Source organism: Meriones unguiculatus, chromosome 11 (genome assembly GCF_030254825.1).
Source record: "Meriones unguiculatus strain TT.TT164.6M chromosome 11, Bangor_MerUng_6.1, whole genome shotgun sequence".
NCBI classification, from domain to species: Eukaryota; Metazoa; Chordata; class Mammalia; order Rodentia; family Muridae; genus Meriones; species Meriones unguiculatus.
Genome location: NC_083359.1, coordinates 95,358,793 through 95,380,410, shown reverse-complemented (window position 1 = coordinate 95,380,410; position 21,618 = coordinate 95,358,793). Strand labels below are relative to the sequence as shown.

Genomic DNA, 21,618 nt, shown 5'->3' with positions numbered 1-21,618 from the left:
GGATCCAAGAGCCCTGGCTCCACCCCGCTTACATGGTAGCTGTAAGCCAGAGCCAGGAAGCTATCAGCACTGGCCTGTTGCCAGTCATTTAATTCTGGCCCCTCAGTTTGCCACTATCAGTGGAAGCCATGGTTGGTAACCATCAGTTCCAGCCCTGGAAAACTACCCTCAGAAAAAGTCTGTTGGGCCACCAGCCAGCAGCCGCAGACCTATACCCTGACTCAGTTTGCCTCCAGTTGAATATTGAAGCAGGATCACTCCCAAATGATGATGTGTTACATGTGTGCACAACCATGCCAAAATATAACCTATTTTCAATGTATTTTTGCTAACCTGATTGTTTCTTTTATTGAGTACTGAGGACTGAGCCCAGAATTTCCTGCCTGGTAGGCAAGCACTGTACCATTAAGTCACATTCCCAAATCCTCGATAGGTTGTTGAGAAAACAAAAGATTCTTCTTACATTAAGCCACTGAGATTTGAGAGGTTGTCTGTTACCATAGCACGGCTTGCTGGTCCTGAATGACATAACGGTGTATTGAGAAGATCTCATGTTCTTTCCTCTCTCAGTGTCTTCCCTGGCCTCTCATAAGGGTCATAGCTAACATAGCTAACATACCAGGGACAAAGGATGAGCTAATCAGGGATCCAGACTCAGAGAAAACTGTCCATGTTTATGGCTAGATTAGATGAAGAAGGGTATCATAGCAACGAGAATGGACACAAAAGGCAGGAGCTATTGCAGTTGGTTGAAGGGGAAGCTGTCTGTCCAGAGTCTGCTTGTCCATATGTGCAGCTTCCTTTCTTCCCAGGTACAGGGAGCAGGATATTTGGGGTAATTCAGTCTTATGCACCACTATAAAACAAGATAGGTCAGAGGATTTTTTAGGACCAGCTTTTACATAGAAAGGTAGGGGAGTGTTTGAGTACTATCTCCAGGCTTCAGGGAAGAGAGGGTTCTCGTTTCTTTGACTGGTCTTTTGAGAACAGACAAGAAGTGGGGAAATGTTGGGGAGGATTTTGCTTCTTGGGTCTTTTAGTGTCTTTCACCCAGGAGCATGCTGCAGAATCACTTTATTCAGTATCCTCCTCCTGAGTCTGAGAAATATGCTTATTGGCATGTTATGTTGACGTTGAGTTATCCTTGCATTCTTGAGATAGACTTTACATGGTGGTGTTGGTATATCCCCAGGCTTTAGTTGATATACACTATATTTAAAGGATCAAAATTTTAATTATTTTTTTACTGCAAGATTGAAGAGGAACTGATTCATCATGTGCATTCCTTGACTTATCCTTGTCTGGCTTCGTATTAGGCCATTTTTCATTGGCTGCCTTACTTTCACATCCTTTCTGTTCTCTGACATGGCTTCTTTAAGATAGTGGTGTCCTACTCCTTGTATTTTAAGCAAAAGGCTATAGCTTGGGCCTAGAATGTTTCTGAAAGGCCAATGGGCTAAAGTTTTGGCTCCAGTTTTGATATCATTGGGAGATATGCCAAGCATATGGAGGTGGAGACTCACGGGAGGTCTTCAGGTCACTGGGAGTGTGTCCCTCGAGGGGATGATGGTCTTAAAAACCTTTCCTCCCTGCCACTTTTTGTCTCCAGGTAAGTGGTTACACTGCCACGAGCTTCTGCTGTGGAGTGTTGAAACTCAGAACTGTGAGCAAAGCACTAACAATGTATGGACTGAAACCTCTAAAATGTAAGTCATTCCTTTCTATAAGCTGATCGTCTTAGATATTTATAATGACAGAAAGCTGACTTTGCAGGGAAGGCATTTTTAACAAGAATGCATTAAAGTGGTTAAAGATGGGCACAGAAACGCTAGTTAGGCCATTTAAGGATTGAGCATTGGCACAGGAGATAACTTCCTGAACAGAATACCAACAGCACAGGCTCTAAGATTAACAATCAATAAATGGGACCTCATGAAACTGAAAAGCTTCTGTAAAGCAAAGGACATTGTTGTCAGAACAAAATGACAGCCCATGGACTGGGAAAGGATCTTCACCAACCCTGTGTCTGAGAGAGGGCTAATATCTAGAATATATAAAGAATAGAATATATAACCCAATAAGTTAAACAGCAAAAAAAAAAAAAAAAAAAAAATCAAGCAATCCAATAAAAAAATGGGGTACAGCTAAACAGAGAATTCTCTGTAAAGGATATAGAATGGCAGAGAAACACTTAAAACAATGTTCAATGTCTTTAGTCATCAGGGAAATGCAAATCAAAACGACCCTGAGACTTCACCTTACACCCATCAGAATAGCTAAGATTAAAAACAGTAGTGGCAAAACATGCTGGAGAAGATGTGGAGAAAGCAGAACCCCATTGCTGGTGGGAATGTAAACTTATACAACCACTTTGGAAATCAATCTGGCGCTTTCTCAGACAATTAGGAATAGTGCTTCTTCAAGATTCAGCTATACCACTCCTAGGCATATATCCAAAATATGCTCAAGTACACAACAAGGACATTTGTTCAACCATGTTCGTATCAGCTTTATTTGTAATAGCCAGAAGCTGAAAACAACCCAGATGCCCCTCAACTGAGGAATGGATACAGAAATTGTGGTACATCTACACAGTGGAATATTATTCAGTAATAAAAAACAAGAAAATCATGAAATTTTCAGGTAAATGGTAGGCTCATCCTGAGTGAGGGATCCCAGAAGCAGAAAGACACACAAGGTATATACTCACTTATAAGTGGATACTATACATATAATATAGAATAAACCTACAAAAATCTGTATACCTAAAGAAGCTAAGCAAGGAGGAGGACCCTGGGTAAAATGATCAATTCTCACTTAGAAAGACAAATAGGATGGACATTGGAAGAAGGAAAAGAAAGGAAACAGGACAGGAGCCTACCACAGAGGGCCGCTGAAAGACTCTACCCAGCAATGTATCAAAGCAGATGCTGAGACTCATAACCAAACTTTGGGCAGAGTGCAGGGAATATTATGAAAGGGGGAGATAGTAAGACCTAGAAAGGACAGGAGCTCCACAAGGAGAGCAAAAAAACCAAAATGTCTGGGCTCAGGGGTCTTTTCTGAGACTGATACTCCAACCAAGGACCATTCATGATTATTACCTAGAACCCCTGCTCAGATGTAGCCCATGGCAGCTCAGTATCCAAGTGAGTTCTCTAGTAAGGGGAACAGGGACTGTCTCTGACATGACCTCAGTGGCTGGCTCTTTGATCACCTCCCCCTTATGGGGGAGCAACCTTACCAGGCCACAGAGGAAGACAATGCAGCCAGTCCTAATGAGAGCTGATAGGCTAAGGTTAGAGGGAAGGAGAGGAGGAATACCTCTATCAGTGGACTGGGGAAGAGGGATAGGAAAGGAAGAGGGGGGAAGGGTGGGACCAAGAGGAGATAAGGGAGGGAGCTACAGCTGGGATACATAGTGAATAAACTGTAATTAATATAACAAATAAAAGTAAAAAAATGGTGGAGGCTCAGGCTAGAAGGCAGCAGAGTAGAATTGAATCTTCTTTTTAAAAAAAGAGTTATTTTAAATCAATTTTATAGATCAATGTAATGCATTCTGGTAACACACTCACCTCTTATTCTTATTCTCTCTTATTCATGTCACAAGTCACCAGTCATCCAGTTCTTCCTAACAAATTCCCTTCCATTTCCATCTCTTTTTGTTTCATGATCCACTGGATTCCATCAGGGTCACCAGGTAGGCCACTGAAACATGGGAAAACATGAAACATGGGAAATTTACCCACTTACCCTCTCCAATAGTCTTCAACTGCCGATAGCATCCTCAGGAGGGACATGGTGAAATGAGTTATCTTGATATGGAATTTATTTTGAGATTACTAATAAGACATTTTAATTGTTTCTGTAAATGTGAAACAAGAAGAAATTAGAATTTAGAATTTTCACCTGTGTAACTGGATAGGAAATGCTTCCTTAGCATGGATGGGGAAGTGAGGTGGGCATCGGGAGGGAAACTGTCTCTGTCGTGGATCCCATACAGCAGGAGCAGTTAAGTTTACAGAGAAGAGGCGCAGCAAGCAGGCACGAATAAAAGATTAGGAGAGAAACTGGGCTGTCCTCGGTGTATTGATGGTATCTCAAGCCACAGAAATAGCCCAGTATGGCTGAGCACACGTGTGATTCTACCATGTAAGGAACGGAGGCAGGAAGATCATAAATTTGAGGCTAGCCCGAGCTACAAAGTGAGTTCCAGGCTATCCTGGGCTTCACAGCGAGATACGAAGAACCTGACCCAAGTAAAGCAAATCAAAACAACAAAAACAGAACCCGAATCTGAATGAAAAGTCCTTGAACTGATATCTGGAAGAGACAAAGAAAGTGAGTCCACAAGCGTCGAGCTCAGTCTTTGGAACCTCCCAGCTACTTCTGAGCTTTCCACCGGTTCTGTTTTAGATTGAATGATACTTCATAGACTTGGGCTGCGTTCATTCAGACACTTGTCAGACACAGTAGAGGAGCTTAATGAATGTGGGGTGAGGCAGGCAGCAAGCAGCTATTTCTGAGGAAGGTACTGTGAGATCAGCAGGCACACCTACAGGCCCTTTTCTAAGCCTCCTTCTTCCCCAGCAGCGGCTCAGTGGGAAGACTTCAGTCTCCCAATGCTCTGATGTGGTTCCGGGTAGACCCACATCGGCCAGACTTAAGAGTGCATCCCTTCTTTCTGGAAGATTGGGAAGTCAGGTTTCAGGATGTTCCTTAATGTCATTTACAAGTTCTGGAAAGGAAGGAATGCCTTACGCCCAGTTACATCTTAGGTCCTGAAATGTCACATCCCTTTCCAGGAAGGGATTGAGAATCAGGGACAGTGCTTGTTCTGATGACTCCTGTGCTCATCCCCTTCTCAACACACAGTACTCCAGGCAGTTGGACAAAAACAAACAAACTAACAAAAAACAAAAACAACAAAAAACAAAATAGTTGAGTTTTTTTGTTTGTTTGTTTTTGTTGTCGTGAGACTGGGAATAGATAGATGTCCAGTCAAAGGGCTCTAGTGTTGGTGAAGCTCAGTCACGGTTGTTTAGCAGTTAAGCAGGATCAAGACCAGTTGACCAGGTACTTGGGTCAACTGCTTGGGTAGGATTGGCTCGTGTACTATGTCTGATAAGTTTCCGGATGAACACAGCCCAAGTATATGAAGAATCGCTCAAGGGCTGCAGAGAAGACAAGAACTTGGAAGAATATTTTTCAGGAATCTAGTTGATGGACTCTGCCAACCAAAAATAAATTATATTTTTCTGCTTGGAATAGAAGAAGATCCCTGGAATTGCCTATATCTTAGTTAATTTTCCATTGCTGTGATAAGACACCATGACTAATAAAATGTTAAAATCGGACTTAACAGTTTCAGAGTTCTTGATGGCAGGTTATGGGCTTGGTGTCAGGAATAGCTGAAAAATTACATTTTGATCCTCAAGTAGGAGGTGAGGTGTGTGTCGGGGGGGGGGGGTTTGAAACTCCAAAGCCTATCCCAGTTACTCAACTCCTCCAACGAGGACATACCTTATAATCCTTCCCAAACAGTTCCACTAACTGTGACCAAGTAGTCAAACATATGGACATCAGGGCCATTTTTATTCAAATCACCACAACAAGAAATAAGGGGGAAAAAGTTCTCAAAGTCTTATACATAAGGAGAATATAGAAAAGGCTCATACCTATCTGTGGTGGTCTGAATAGGAATGGCTCCCATAGACTCATGTGTGTGAATGGTTGGCCCATTAAGAGTGGCCTTGTTGTGGTAGGTGTGGCCTTATTGGACAAAGTGTGTCACTGTTGGGGTAGGGTTTTTGAGGTCTCCTATGCTCAAGATCCACCCAGTGTGGAATACAGTTCCCTTCTGCTGCCTGTGGATTAAGATGTAGAACTCTCAGCTCTTTCTCCAGTACCATATCTGCTTGGATGCTGCCATGTTTCTCACCATGATGATAATGGACTAAACCTTTGAAACTACAAGCCCCAATTAAAGGTTTTCCTATGTAAGAGCTGCATTGGTCATGGTATCTCTTCACAGCAATGAAACCCTAACTAAGGCACTAACAAAAATGACTGAAAGATGGAAACACTACAAAAATATTTAGAGAAGCCTAATTCAGGTTGCAATGCGAAGCTATTCATGATAGACGTTATATTATAGTCATTTTATCAGTCATAGCATCCTATGTTAATAGTGATCTTGGATAATATTTCATGGTCTCAGACATTAGAAACTAACTTAGGTACACAGTTTAAAATCTTTTTTGAAATAATTATAGGTGTATTAAGTAATTTATGTAAACATTTCAGTCCCTACAATTTTATTCTTTTGCTATTTTTACATCAAAAGAAAATTAACATAAATTCAGCAGTGCTGATGCTTATCAGTTGGAAGAGCCAAAGACTATTTTCAAGTAAAACTTGTAAACCTAAGTAAATCACAGGAAAGGATATTAAAATAACAAGAAAGGCTTGGCCTTGGAGTGATGAGGATGCTCTTACAGGATTCACATCCTCTGAAGGAGGCAACTGTAGGTGCATGTAGATGACTAAATGCTAGCAAGTAATGCATGACTCTGCAGTAGAAAAATCAGCAGCTTCTTCTGTGATCACCACACCCACTTCCCTGCTAGCTCATCTTCAGAGCTAATCAGGACCTCTTCCTCTGCCTGAGGATTTCCCTGATACCCACCTAGTCCCAAATGAACTCAGTGGGAGAGCTTACTACAGGCCCATCTGTCATCTTAAATATTTCATGGCAATCTAATCCCACTCTAAGTTGAAAGCATTTAAAGCTCTTATGGGAAAAGAGGAATGTTTCACTTTCGCCATTTTATGCTCAGATAACTGGAAATTGGAAGTAACTTCTGTGGTCACCCAAACCAGCAAATATCCTTAGGGTAATAAAAAATCCTTCAGCTAACTTCAGCACAGGCTATTCAGCACTCCTTACATTGCTTCAAACTCACTTCCTCATTCAGCCCAGTAGAACAACTCTGGTTGTTAAGAAGTGTGTCTCCACATTGTTCTGAAGCCTACCTCCTTGACACATCTGCCAATTACATTTCAGTTTGCCCTCTGGGCTTTGGAAGATTATGTTTGAATCCCTTTTCACCCGAGAGTCCTTTAATGGCTAAGACAACTATTGAAAATCACTAAGCCTTTTTCTTATGGACTTAATATCCTTTTTCTTCAGGCCATCAGTTTTTCGAGCACCATCCTTCCTGAGTCCCCTGTTTCACTGAGTTATTTCTTCAGAGATTAGTCATCTTGCTCCTGATGAGTGCCTAGGCTGGGGTAGGCACCAGGGTACAGTAAGGCAGAGTTCAAGCAAAGAGTTTATCCTGGCAGGACAAGTCCTTGGCACTTGACACCTTTAACATTCTAGATCCTTCTACATAGAGTAGTACCACAATGGACTCTGTTTAACATCACATTTGCCCGGCCCGTATTTGCCCACAACTATTTTTTCTAGTAATACACTCACATTATATTTTGAGGGAAGATACGTGTTCCTTTGGAACAATATAAGATTTGTTTCAAATACAAAGAAAACCAACAAACGAGTGTCATTTTCACCGATACACAATCATTATCTTGCCCGTCCTGTACTTCACACTAATTCAGTCTTCCCCCATTATTTCACTTCATTCTGGCTGCTATAACAAAACTACTACAAACTGGGTAGCTTATAAACAAGAAATATTTATTACTCAAGATGCTGAGGGATTCAGTGTCTAGTGAGGCAGAAGGCTTGGCATCTAAAGGGTAGAGTTATGTTTCAGCCCAGCTCTCCAAGATGTGTAACACAGTAAACACTTCCTCTAAGCCCTGTTTCTTCATTTTCATCGGAGTCCTAACCTCTCCCTGGTCATCCCTGTGCCACATATGTAATTATGATTTCCTTTACTTCAAGTCTTCAGGTTTGTTCTCTTTGATAAGAATTAGGAAGTGGAACAGGATCTGGGATGCTTTCTGCTTCCTCACCTTTGGAAATCACCTGCTTGTCAAGCCAGTGCTGAGCTCTGCTGTCATTTGATGAGAGTCCCAGGCTGGCCTGCTGTGGTCATGCTCTGCTGTCCTTCATGTCCACTACCTCTTCTCTCTTGCTGTGTAATTATCACCTCCCCATGGTCACATTCTGAGTGCAACACATTCTCTGTTGGAGTTAACATTCTCAATGATTATAGACAGAGCAGCTCCTAGTGTCTTCCCAGAAAAAATGATAGTAGAGTTCTAGGCCACTCTTTCTCCTGACACAGACAACATCATCAACATAGACTTTTTTTTTTTTTTTTTTTTTTTTTTTTTGAGGTTGACTTGCCAGGAACTATGGCTTGCATCCCTTGAAAGTTTGTGCATTAAAGATTTGGTCGTTGGCATGAAGATGTTGTGTAGTGGTGGAACCCACAAGAGGCAGGGCATGGTGAAAGGTCTGTAGGTCACTGAGGGTAGGAGCTCAGAAGGAGCCTAGGCCTTCCTTCTTTGATTTTTTTTTCAATTATGAGACATGAGTGGCTCTGCTGGCTTCACACCCTCTCTCTGACATACTTCTCCACGACAAACCTAAAAGCAAGAATGTCAACTGATTTACAGACTTGAACCTCTTAAGTCAGGGCACATTCAAAACCTTTTTACTTTATAAGCTGATGCACTTAGGCGTTCGACATTTGTTACAGTGACTGAAAACTGACAAGTGTACCTCAGATTAAAAACTTTTTTTTATGGGACAAAAACGAGGCCCAGAACTCTTCTTCAAAAAGTGAAGAAGAGGGTGGTCATGCTGTTCTCTCACTGTTCCCTAGATTTTAAGCAAGGGAACCAAAGCCAGAGCCTCTGGAAGCCTTCCCGAATGCTGTGTTATCGAGTCTCAACACTTCCTGAAGTCTACCCTGAACTTTGCTCAGAATCTCATTCATAATTTGTGTTTAAGTATTGTGTATTAAAAAAGAAAAGTGGCCAGCATTTTAAAACTGGGTGATCTTGGAATTATTTTAAATTAGAATTTAAAACATCTCAGCAGGAAAGAGAAAGGAACAGACACTCAATGAGGACACATCCCAGTTTTCATTTTTCTTTTGTCTGACTGGTGTGGATAATTAGCAGGAAGATGGCCACAAAGCAGCCAAAGGGACTGCAGGAGTGGCGAGTTTATTATGCTATAAATAAGAACAAGCTGATTGCAGAGAAGCTGTTTCTTAGAGATCTAAAGCCACGCATCTTCACTTCCTTATATCACTTTTAAGTCAATTATCCTGCAAACCGTCAATGGACTACTGTGAACCGCATTCTCTTTCACACAGTTCTCCTCTTTCTGCTTGCCCAGTGTTCTTACAATGTTTTTACATAACCAATAGCTTCATATCATTCATAATGAGTTTTCATATCATTCATAGTGAGCTTCATTCACAATGAGTTTTCTTCCTGAAAATCAAAATGCATTCTCCGTGTTATCAATTAATCAGTGCCCAGAGCATCCTTCTGTGAAATGGGTGTGTGATGGGGGAGGGGGTGTGTCATTCTTTCCCAGGATGACACAGAGAAAGCAGGTTCAGAAGGCAGGTCATTTCTGTCTTCGATGGGGCTTGATGTTACTCAGTTCAGTTCAATATTGTTGACTGCTGTTCTTCCAGGCTGCCCAGAGGTTCATAATATTGAGGTCACTCCATCATTGGCTCATACGTAATTAGAGGTCTATCTCCTGGCAGGCAGATCTTCCGTGTCTGAGGATGGAGCAGTTGAACAGGAGAGGGAATGTCTGTGACATCATTGAACTCAAGTTTTTCATAAAGGAGAAAGACAAGTATAATCCACAAGCAAGCTGCAGTCACGTTACCAGAAACAGACACAATCAGTGTAAGAAAGTAAAGGAGTACAGGGAGGGGTGGGTTATTTTATTGAGGATTAACACAATAGTCCTCACTGAGAGGGGATCCTTGAGATGAGGATGGAAGAATGACACCAACATCTGAAGGACAAACATTCCAGGTAGATGCAGCAGCCAGTGCAAATGTCTTGAGGAGCTTGCATGTGGGCTTTATGCCCTTACAATGCTTAAAGAAAGAAGATCCTTTGCTGGATCAGAGGAGTGGAGTGGGCTGACTAGTTTTGGTCAACAGACACAAACTAGATTCACTTCAACTGAGGAACTGCCTAGATCAGTTTGGCCCATGGTCACATCTAGGAGATATTGTTTTTGTTTTTGTTTTTTGTAGGAGGGCCTAGCCTCCTGGGAGTGGTACCATCCCTTGAATTGTGGCCCTGGGCTGTATAGGAAAACCACCTGGGCAAACCATTAAGCTGAGTCCTCCATAAGCTCTTCTTCAGTTCTTGCCTCCAGGCTCCTGCCTTGACTTCCCTTGGTGATGGGCTGTAGCCTGTAAGCCAAACACTCCCTTTTCTTCTCCACATTGGTTTTGCTCAACATTTTATCACAGCAACGGAAAGGGAACTAGGACAGCAGGTTAGCATGCCAAATTCAGAAGTGGTGTTGGTGGCTTAAGGACACCGTTTATTTTGAGTGGCTTATAGACCTTTGGGAGGTGTTAAGTACAGAAATCACATGGCACTTACAGTTAAAATCATTGCCCTGGCTGTTCTGTGGGACCTTTGTCCTAATCAGATGCAAGGTGTGGGCGAAGGGGAGCATTTGTAGTTCCCCAACTTGATTGGAAGCTCCCTGAAGATAAAAACTACCTACCAGGCTTGTTCAAATTCTTTGCAGAAAAATAAGAAACTTCCATTCACAGTAAATAAATAAATAAATAAATAAATAAGTGCTTTCAGAATAAAAATGCAAATCTGTATCAGCAGGCAATGACTTAGAATGCTCCCGGTTGTTTACAAAAATAGACAGTATTCATGATATTTCAAAAATATTAATACAATTGTTTTTCTTTCCCTAGGCTGAAACTATTAAAGTTATTCATAAAGAAAAATCTTTTAAATGTCTTCTTGGGGGATGATGAGGCTATAGATAGGTCCTTTACCTGTTGCTCAGTGGTCTCGTCTGGCACATAAAAAGGATACAGTACCATATTTAAGAACTTAATTTCTTTAACAAAAATATTACAACATATATGGTTCCTAGAGAAAATGTAAAATGAGTTTGAATGATGACAGTTGAGAATCATGTCACACTTTTTGTTTTGAAACAGAAAAAAAAAGGTCCAAATAATATCCTTGTTTATTTTCCTTATTTACACCAGACAGGTCTCCATTACATGAGAAAATTACAAAAGAGAATGTTAAAAATCTAAGCGACAGATGGATTGGAGTAGATCTAGACTACTTCCTTGAGTCTATATCTGAAGAATGTGAGTCCTGGAGATTTTAAAGTGATAAATGTAACAGTTTGTCCATTATATAGTGAAGGAGTTGTGAGTTGTCTCCTGAATTGAATCGTCCCCCTTAGTTCTTTTCTGGCGACTGGAACTAGCCACACAGACTCACTCCTTCAGGCCATTTCATTTAGGACAAACTGATAAGGACACCCAGTCCCTTTTTCTACAACTGTCCATCTGAACCACGTGAGTATTTAGATAGCAGATAGAGCAAGGCAGAAGACAGAAGAGGAGGCAGTAGGCTGTAGAGAGAGCAGCAGCTTTCAGCTATCCTACGAAAACCAAGACGAGAGTTTGGAAACAAGGAGAATTTTGCTGAACAAGGGAAAGATTTGGGGAGCTGGTGGAAAGTAGGGGGAAGTCAGACTCAGCTGTGGGTAACCTGGTCTGGAAAAATGGTATTTGTCCTGTAGTATTCGCAACATGGATGGGGGTAGATAAATGTTCGCTGTTTTGAGTGACAGCTGACGGAGACTGGGCGGTGCTAGAGAACTAACTGGTTCTCACAGGTATTTGAATAGCAGTACGAGGTCTACCCGGCCTGGACAAGGAGCTACAGAGGGCCCTGGCTAACCAAGCCTGGTGCCACGGGGCTGTAATTCCAGCCGCGGGGCAAGCTGAGGCAGGAGAATCGTGAGTTAACACCTGTTTGGGCTAGACCGAGTTTAAGGCTGGTCTGGGTAGACACTGTCTCAAAAGTGAAAAACAATACAAAACCAATCAACCAACTGACCAACCAGCCAACCAAACAACCAAATAAAATCGATGTGTGTTAGAGATAGCGGGGAGTGGAATACAGTTCATTGTAGCGGCCCTACGTTTCGACCCGCAAACAAAGAAAACCGTACCGGCTAGCTCATCTCCTACCCTCCGCCACAGAGGAAACCATCTTAGATTCAGAGGTCCCTACAACTTCCCAATGTCCCGGAAAACCGCAAACACTTTTCTTTCATGTCCTTCTAACCCTTGCTAAATTAGTTGCAGGAACCTGAAGAGTAGCTGTTCAGGGGTATCAGCGACCCTTTGTGATTCTGTGAACTCCAGAAGAAGATGAGGAGCAAAAGGAGAGAAGTTTCTCTGAGCTTAGCAGGTTAAACCTTCCAGGCATCAGCCGTGGTCCTTCAATGTCACAGGTGGCAGGATTTCGTTGGAGGCCTCCAAATTCCTTCCCATTTCTCCAACTTCGAAGGAGGCAGTGAAAGAAGGCCACAGGCAAACAAGACCGGGGTTAGGATGGGGGTTGCGCTGCCGGATGAGTCATTTGGTCCTGGCCGTTGCCTCCAATTCTGGGATATTCCAGCATCTCTCTGTGCTGTTACTTAAGCATAAGGATTATCAATCATTTGCTTCCCTGCTTCTGCCAGCAGGGTCGCCAGGCGCATGCTGCAGACCCGCCAGCGGCAGGGGGCCTTATCTATCAATCCATCCTTTTTCACCCCCCACACCCACCCATTCATCCACCCCATCCACCCACCCTCCACCAAGCCCTTCCTCCTGCTTAGCTCCGTTTGGCTCTCCGGGCCTGTGACGGCGCGGGCGGGGGCGCGGAAGCCTGGGCTGGCCAGCGTTGGGGACAGGGCCTGTGCTCCCGAGGGGCTTGTAGGGTCGGGAGGCCAGGGACACCCAGGGGTGTGGCGGCGGCAGAGCCGAGCCTGTCCGAGGCGGCACCTTCGGGCGTCCCTGTTCCACGTGACTGTCGCCTCCTCCCTCCTCCCAGTCGCGCGCACGGGGCCGGGCGTCTCGACTCCCGCGCGCGCTCGACTGGTCCCAGTCCCCGGGAGGAGAAGCGGAGGAGGGAGCGAGCGAGCGAGCGAGGCGGCCCGGGGGAGCGGGCGCGAGCGGCGGCTGCCGGGGCCGCCTGTGCACCGCGGCGAGGGTGGCGTCGGCCTGAGCAGCGCGAGTGTGATGAGGCTGCCCTGCCTCGCAGCTCCGCTCGCAGCCAGCTGACAGCGCCTGCCCTCAGCACGCCCGGAGGGGAGCCGCGGGGCCGTGACCTTGGCCGAGGAGGTAAACGGAGGGTGAGGGAGGGGAGGAGGCGGCGCTACCCGGGGTCCCCGAGACACCCCGGCCCGCACCCAGTCCTCGCCCTGCTCCGGCGGGAGCCACGGTCTCCCGAAGCAGCGCGCCCGGGCTGGGGCGCTGCGCACGCCGCGGTCCACGGTGCTGAAACTGCTGCCCGGTGCGGCCGGTGCGTCGGTGCGGGGCAAGGCTGCCTGCCATTTGCTGCCGCCGAGAGCAAGGGCCGAACAGGATGAGCTAGGACTCAGATTTCTCTGCTCTCCGGGCTGATTGCTCCAGGCTTGTGCAGTTAGCTCGCTCTCCGAGGTGAGCCAGGTGATTGCCCAAGGCTTGACTTTCCACCGGCCTCGGGTTGCCTGGACTGGATTTGGATGCTTTTGGATGCTTTCTTCCAAAGATTAGTCAGGTTTAGGTCCAGAGTTAGCGAGTCGAGTGAGGTGGGCGCAGCGGAGGAGCCATGGGCTTGTCAGTGAAGGCAGGTGGAAGTGGAGCAGCTGTGTGGGAGACCCGAGGGATGGAGGGGAAATGTGCAGAAGAACACTTGTGGGGAAGGGGCCTCGACGCACCTGTCGGGAGGAACTAGCAGGCTGCTGGGAGAAAGTGGGCTGCTGTGGGTGTTGGCTTTCTGCCCTTTGGGAAGAACCGCATCAAGTGGAGCAGCAAGTACCCGGGGAGAGCTGTGGGTACCAGAGAAGTGCGAACCGCAGGGTTTTTAAGTGAGTACTTAACGCTCTTAAAAAGAGAGTATTCACAAAATGAAGTCCACAGAACCCTTAGCAGGGTGACTATTTCTAACTTGAAGGTTGTTCCTGGGGCCCCTACAGCTGTAAACTCCTTCCGTTTTTCTTCTCTTTTGAAAGTGCATGCCCTGTGTCCCCCGGTCAGTCCAGAGATGAAAGAATTCTTCCTGTGGACTGGGTACTGTATTCTGAACATGAAGACGAGTCGGGGCGGGGGGCGGGGGTCTGTTCCCTTGAAGACTCTCATCAGGACCTCACTGGAGCCTCTCCGATCCTTTGCAGGGCAGACTGACAATCCTTGTATCTGAGCTAAGAGTTCTGGGTGAGATGGCCCAGGGGAATAACTATGGACAGACCAGTAACGGGGCGGCAGACGAATCACCGAACATGCTGGTGTACAGAAAGGTAATAATTTTTCGCTTGCCTGGGAAAGGGGAAACGTCAGCTCCCTCCCTCCCTCTCTCTCTCTCTCTCTCTCTCTCTCTCTCTGTTCCTTCCTTCCTTTTTTTTCCTGGATCAGCTGTATGACCTCCCACATCATCAATGATTATGTACTATACTAGAAGATGAGAGCTGGCACTTTTTTTTTTTTCATGATCGTTACCTGAGTTACCTGTCCTTAGCAGTTTTGGCGTTTGGCCATTCAATGTAGTTTGTTTGTTTCACTGGATTGGATATCAAACCTTGCAATTTTCAGAGGCTTTTCTGAACACCCCTTCCAAATATTTAGGCTATAATAATTTCATAAGCGTAGCACAGTTTGGAAATAAAACGAGAGCACTTTGCAGGTCTGTGGCTAGAGACTATATCTTCGGATGCGCATGCTGTCAGGAGTTTTCTCACAAGTGACTAGTTCTTTCTGGCTTAACCTAAATTTTCACTTTGTATTCGTTTCTGTGGTTTTATCCATAGCATCTATCATCAAGTGTCATAGGCCCATGGGATAAATCTGTGCAATCCAGATCCTCCTTCCACAAACATATCTGACAACTTTCTACCTTGCTTTCAGCAACAAACTTCGAGACACTGAGCTACAGACACATTTGGGTTTTGCATGTGTTTCAGAGCGGTCGCTTAGGTAACTTCAAGATACCTATCATCAGCAAGCTCACTAAAATTAAGGGCGCCGTTTTCTTTATGTAACCTCTGCATTGATTTTTTTTTCCTTTTTGTAATTTTTACTGGGATTATTTTTCTTAAGCGTATTACCTGGGGTGTGTCTCGGGTCAGATTTCCTTAGTTGACACTGGCAATGGCAACTAGAAATCATTCACTGAGGTCAAGAATGTTATGAAGGGTTTTGATCAGCAGGAGCCCAGGGAATCCAGGCTGAGCGTGGATCTGTGAGATGCGAGATGATTGGGAATACAGAGGAAAGGCCTTGTGCCACCTTAGCTCATGCGGAATCCCAGCTTTCCCTTGTGCGGCCCAGAGACATTAGAAGGTAGCCAGAGATGTGCTGGGGGGATACTGATACTGTTCTCAGAGCAGATTGCGTGGTGCGCAGACACAGTACCCACTGGCACTGTGGACAGAGCCTGTGGACAGAGCTATTCCGTGTACTTGTAAATGCGGCCAGATGTGTCTGAGACACCACAAAATGAAGGGGAAGAAACATAACTGACTAGTTGACTGTTCCTAGCTATTTCTCCAAATAGATGAAGTGAGACTATTGTGCATGTGAACCTAAGTCATTGCTATTACCCTCTGACACTGACTGAAGTAACTGTGTGCTTACGTATTTTATACAGAGAGCTGGCTTAGGGAAAAATTATGCTGGTGGCATATAGGTACTTTAAAGTAAATTACACTACATATATTTTTATTTGGTGCGACTTTGAATGTTGTGATCTGTAAGATGGGAGAATTTAAAAATCTATTTTAGGAGTTTAGGCAGTATGGAAAGCTATATTTTTGGAAGGGGAAGTTATGGTAGTAAATAGCATTTGTGAAGTCACACAACCACATTCTTTTCCTGTTTCCCTTTTCCAATTATTCATAAACTGAAGGATGACTTAGATATTATTATTATTATTATTTGATTATTTGATGTACTTGAGCCTCAGCTTGATAAGTTTGAATTTACTTCACAAATTGTATAGTCTCAAATTGCTGTTAGTTTTAAATTTAAGCTTATAGACTTCACGGAGAGAAATCTAACATTTTTGTCCTTTGCGACATGGTCTTGCTATGTAGCCCTGGCTAGACTTGAACTTGCAGCATTTCTCCTGACTGCTATTATTCCTCTCAATAACACTTCTTTCTTTCTCTTAAAAGACAACATTATTTCTGGTTGAGCTTTAGACTGCTTGTGGCATTCATTTTATCCTTCCTTGATTAGCTTTTTGTGCAGAGATTAATGACACATATCATTTAGTGTTGAGGGGAAAAACTGCCTGATAAAACATGACTGATAAAAAAATAATCAAGTCCTGTAAATTTTGCTCATTAAGTCTAACAATAGATTTAATGCCTGCCTGTATTGTCTGAACATTTATTTTTGTGTATGTAAGTTTTTTTGTGTGTGACAGAAATAGTGATTCGTAAATAATGCCAGATAGGCCATAAGCACTTGAACTCATTATCCTTCACTAGTCTTTGCGTAAGATGCTCTATGTGCATGGCGTATGGCTTCTCTGATTTTGTGGTGCCTTTGCAGCACATCTTCTGTGGGCTGCTTACACCTTGGCAACTTCTCTGTGGACACCGATTTTTCATATGAGTAGCAAATTAATCGGAGAAGGGTGTGGGATCAATCTTTATTGGGACTTTTCAACACCTCCCCCTTCCTGAAGGAATAAGCTATATGTTACAATGCTAATTAATCAGGAATTCAACTCAAAAGTTTAGCAAAGACCTTCAAGTCCTAACAGAGTGTTGCTCAATAAAGGCCAAGAGAGGAGAGAGAAATTGCTGTTTTATTGACTGATGCCAATTTTCCATTACTGCTTCACTGTTGAAGTGTAGCTGTTGAAAAGTGTGATCTGAAGCAGCCAGGTTGATGGTGTTTCTCCCTCTCCTGCTGCTCCCCCCACCATAGTGCTCTCTGCTCAGACCCTCATGGTGTACAGGATGTATAGGCATTGTTTCCACTTGGTCTTGATAGGCTATTGACAGCTCTGGGAAGCGTGCTGGGGAGAGATGCAGAACTGTAAACCGTCACCCGTGTGGCATATGTAGGAATGCTACCCTGTGAGAATATCTTCTGTTTGCCGTGTCTCCCAGTCGTGATTACCCTAACACAGATTAAAGGAGTTCTGACAGATAATGAACAAATACAGCCATCTTCATTTCAGTGGAAAAGCATGTGTGTGTTTGTCTTATGGAAGCCAGAGGTCAATTAGGGGTGTCTTTCCTCAGGAGCCTTCTATTTTGGTTTTTGAGATAGCATCTCTCACAGACCTGAAACTTGACAATTAGGCCAAATTGGCTAGCCAGCGAGCCCCACCAGCCTCTACATTACCAACATTGGGATTCTGAATATGTGTCAACATGTCTGGCTCATGGTGTGAATGTTGGGGACTGAACTCAGGCCCTTCTGCTTGAGTGACAAGTGCTTTACCCACTGAGCTATCCTTTCAATCACCTCACAGTTTAACAGAAGACAGTCTTCAGTATGTTAAACTATGATCACCAGGCTGAGGAAATGTTACCATGCTGTAGGCTTCAGGGCATGACAATACTTCCCAGTGGTCAGGAATGGTACCTAAAAGTGAATCTGGGTTGTCTGCAAACAGCTTTTAGCTTTTTAGGAAGGGTCTCTAGAGTTTATTTGATGTTTGAGATCCACTTTAAATTTTTTTTAATAATTTTTTATTTTTTTATATTAATCATGGGTTATTTACTTTGTGTCCCAGCCATAACCCCCTCCCTCATTCCCTTCCATTCCCACCCTCCCTCTCTCATCTCCTCCCTGCCCCTCTCTAAGTCCATTGGTAGGGGAGGTCCTCCTCCCCTTCCATCTGACCCTAGTTTATCAGGTCTCATCAGGACTGGCTGCAATGTCCTCCTCTGTGGCCTAGCAAGGCTACTCCTCCCTCAGGGTGGGGGTGGGGGAGGTCAAAGAGCCTGCCACTGAGTTCATGTCAGAGAAAGTCCCTGTTCTCCTTAATAGGAAACCCCCCTTGGATGCTTAGCTGCCATGGGCTATGTCTGAGCAGGGGTTCTAGGTTATCTCCATGCATGGTCCTTGGTTGGAGAGTCAGTTTCAGAAAAGACCCCTGTGCCTTAAAAATTGTTATGGATGTAATATTTGCCTTATCAATCTTTTGCTTTACAATGTTGCCTTTTTTAATAACCAGGAGATTAAATTAGAGTGATATGTTGCCTGATATATTTGAAGGTGTCTTTAGAAGTTGTAAAAATGATGAAGGTGGACACGTTTATTTTTTGGACTTTCTATGCCTCCCTCAGATGGGTACTAACTAGACTGCGGTTATAAGTGAACAGTTTCCATGAGATTTGCTGGTTCCAACTCACCTTGGAGCCAGACCAGTTTCTGGAGACATTTGTAGAAGTGGCATGTCAGAGTTGAGTTCTGTTCTAGGCTGGTGATTTGTAAACATGGTTCTCAGTTTTGTTCTTCTCTGGGAGAAACATCTACTATGACTGACAGCGTCTGTAAAAGATGACAGAGCTAGACCCCAGAGTGCAGGGTGACACTGTTCAAATATGGTGTCTGGCCAGCACGCTGCTCACTAGACAGCATCTATCACTCTTTCCCTGCAGCTGACATTCCTGCATTGGAAAACCAAAATTTCTAGGGCACCTTGGGGCCAGTATTTCAAATTGGCTGTAATGCTGGCGTCTCACTAGCAAGGATGCTTGAAATATCCAATAATTTCTGATATTATTGCAGCAACCGTTTATGTTCCAGCTGTTAGAAAAGAAAATGAAAGTGTTTTCGTCCTCCGTTGTCTCATTGGAAGGAGCACGGTTTTGGAAACAGCAAGCCTAACAAGTTAGCTGTACCTCTCTCCTTTGCCCTCTCCCATTCTTGACTTCCTTTGACTCTCTCCCCCTCCTCTCGCTTTATCTTCTATATAATAAGTTGCCTTTTGCTTGTGTTTTTTAATTTTTCTATTCAAAACAGAACTTAATAAAGGTAAAAGTATAAAGCTCACTAACATGCTGCCTAGTTTATTTAAGAAAGAGAAAACAGTGTCTTTGATAACTCACAGTATCTGCTGGAGATGATAACAGGCCCCAACCTTGATTGACCACCCACTGTATACAGGTGCTCAATGTGCCACTATATTGTGGCTGTGTCACCAGATCAGCATTTATGGGTAAAAATAGTTCAGTTGTTACAAACATGATGGGACATCTGGCCTCTCTTACCTGAAGGCACAGTAACAACCAGCCTGCCCTTTGGAGAGCTGTCTTTGCTGGCTAGCTTCACCTCAGTGTCTTTGGAAGCTGTTTCTGATATCCCTCTGTCCTAGGAGAGCTGACATTCCTTTGCGAAAGGGAGGGTCTCTCTTTCTTCTGGGGTTACCAGAACCACAGTCAGGGCCAGTCTCTCAGCCTTGAGCTGCAGCCGTGGTCTGCTGTAACTGTGAGTTTGTCTTTACGAGACTGACAGTTTCATCACCTTTATGGGGTGCTGCTGTTTCCAACTCAGCTCCCATTGTAGACAGTAATCTCTTCTGGGTTTTATTCTGATGTCTCTTGATCTGTGTGGGTTTGGTACATGCCAGCAGAGGGGAGAACATTCGTGGGTGACCACGAGGCAAAGGCATGTTAGAAAAGGAAGAAGTGGTGCAAATACATACAAAGGTCCTGGGCCTTTAAGTCTCCAGGCTTTAAAAGTAAGGATGCAGATGGGAGGTAGGCAAGAATTTTTATCACATTTATGGAACATTCTGCAATGGAGCATCTTATCTAATTAGATGGCTGGAAAGTGTCTTTCTGGACCAGGAGATGTTGTCTACCATAAAGACAGCCAGACTCCTCTGTCCCTCTTCCGTGACACAGGTGCCATGAAATGGGACAGAATCCTCTTCAACATGTCTTCTGGAGGAGAGGGAAGCATTTTACTGATGATATTTTAATGATGAATTCTGGCTAATAATTAACGAGTTCAAAGCAGGAAAGGCTTCTTGGTTGAGCTCGTTGCTTGCCCAGGCTGTTGATGGGATTGACATGAGGCTCTGCTGCTTGAATTTTACCTCCTCCACTTTCCATCTCCAGTGTCTCTGAATCTAATTGATCAGAGGAAAATGCAACTCCACAAAGAGAAGCTGTCCAGGGATTTTATTGCCTTCTAATAGCTTTGTGGTTCCCCCAAGTGATAGGAAGCTGGGTATTTTTAGGTGGTGTGGGTGACTGAACATGATCACTGCAGAAAATACAGAAATATCTCAAATCTAGATAGTTTAGTGGCCTCACAAATGTCAATCTCCTTGAAAACAGACCTGCACCAAACAGGAAAGGGGATGTGCCTCACTTTGTTGCAGTCACAAGGCATTTGAATGTCAGGGCCACAAAGACTTCTATCCCACACAACATCAATCTAATTATAAAATAATTGTAAATGACAAAGTGGGTTCTTAGTTCCTGGGGGGGGGGGATTGGAAGACCTGAATTCTTCATGCCATTTGCTCAAGGCAACATGAGAATTCTATTTGCTTTCATTTTAGTTCCTTTTGTACTGTATCTAGTTCTATTAACAACAACAACAACAAAAATCTGAGAATACGAGAACTCTAACAGACAATCATGGACTTGACGCCAACAGCACAAAAACTTCTCATGTGATTTAGGCTAGAAAGCACCTTGTACAAGAGGCTTGTTTAGGAGGGCCAATGGATAGCCTATATCTCAGTGAGGGTTTCTATTGCTGTGGAGGGGCACCATGACGATGGAAAGTCTTTTAAAGGAAAACACTTAATTGGGGCTAGCTTACAGTTCAGAGGTTTAATCTATTATCATCATGGCAGGGAGCATAGTAGAGTCCAGGCAGACATGGACATTGGAAGGGTGCCTGTTCACCACTGTAAAGAGAGTAGATATTGTCTTTGCTTTGACCAGCAGTTTGACTCTTGGGTCCCTGGCAGTAATCACATGGGGAGCTAGTTTTATATAGTCTACCAGTAGGTTCATGCTTTTCTGATTCTCTGCGGAAAGTCTGAGCTGGTAGAGACCCAGGATGTGATGCTAAATGGCAGTGCTGTCAGAAGACCTTTCCATCATGACGAGAAGACTCCATAGGCACCGTGTCCAGTCTCGGGGCCACTTGCCACACTGGGTAAATGTGGTCAGCATTACTGAAGGCTGAACAAATGTTAAATCATGCTGGGTTTAAATTAATTCTGATTTAAGTGTTCATGTGGCCACTGATTATTAGATTAGACAGCACAGAGACACAGAATGAAGGGCCCTGGAAAACTTGTGCCACAAAGCAAAAGAAGGAATAGGGTAATGTGCTCTATTTCATCTAACATGCACAAGAACAATAGCATCTTTAAAGGAAAACCACGTTCCTGACAAGTCCGTCCTCATGGCTAGGGCCCGTT

The 21,618-nt window shown here is 44.0% G+C and overlaps 1 protein-coding gene across 5 annotated transcripts in view; it reads left to right on the top strand.

Annotated features, from left to right (window-relative positions):
• Nucleotides 1-13,210: 13,210 nt before the first annotated feature.
• Rgs7 (regulator of G protein signaling 7) overlaps nucleotides 13,211-21,618 on the top strand; it is a 377,413-nt gene continuing 369,005 nt past the window's right edge. For 3 of the 5 annotated variants that reach the window (XM_060364733.1, XM_060364732.1, XM_060364729.1), the window contains exons 1-2: nucleotides 13,211-13,349; nucleotides 14,384-14,506. In XM_060364733.1, coding sequence (XP_060220716.1) covers nucleotides 14,429-14,506 — 78 coding nt within the window. In that variant the 5' untranslated portion in view covers nucleotides 13,211-13,349; nucleotides 14,384-14,428. Of the gene's footprint in view, nucleotides 13,350-13,527; nucleotides 13,668-13,945; nucleotides 14,078-14,383; nucleotides 14,507-21,618 lie in introns of those variants that run through there. The other 2 variants (XM_060364730.1, XM_060364731.1) reach the window with 2 other exon arrangements.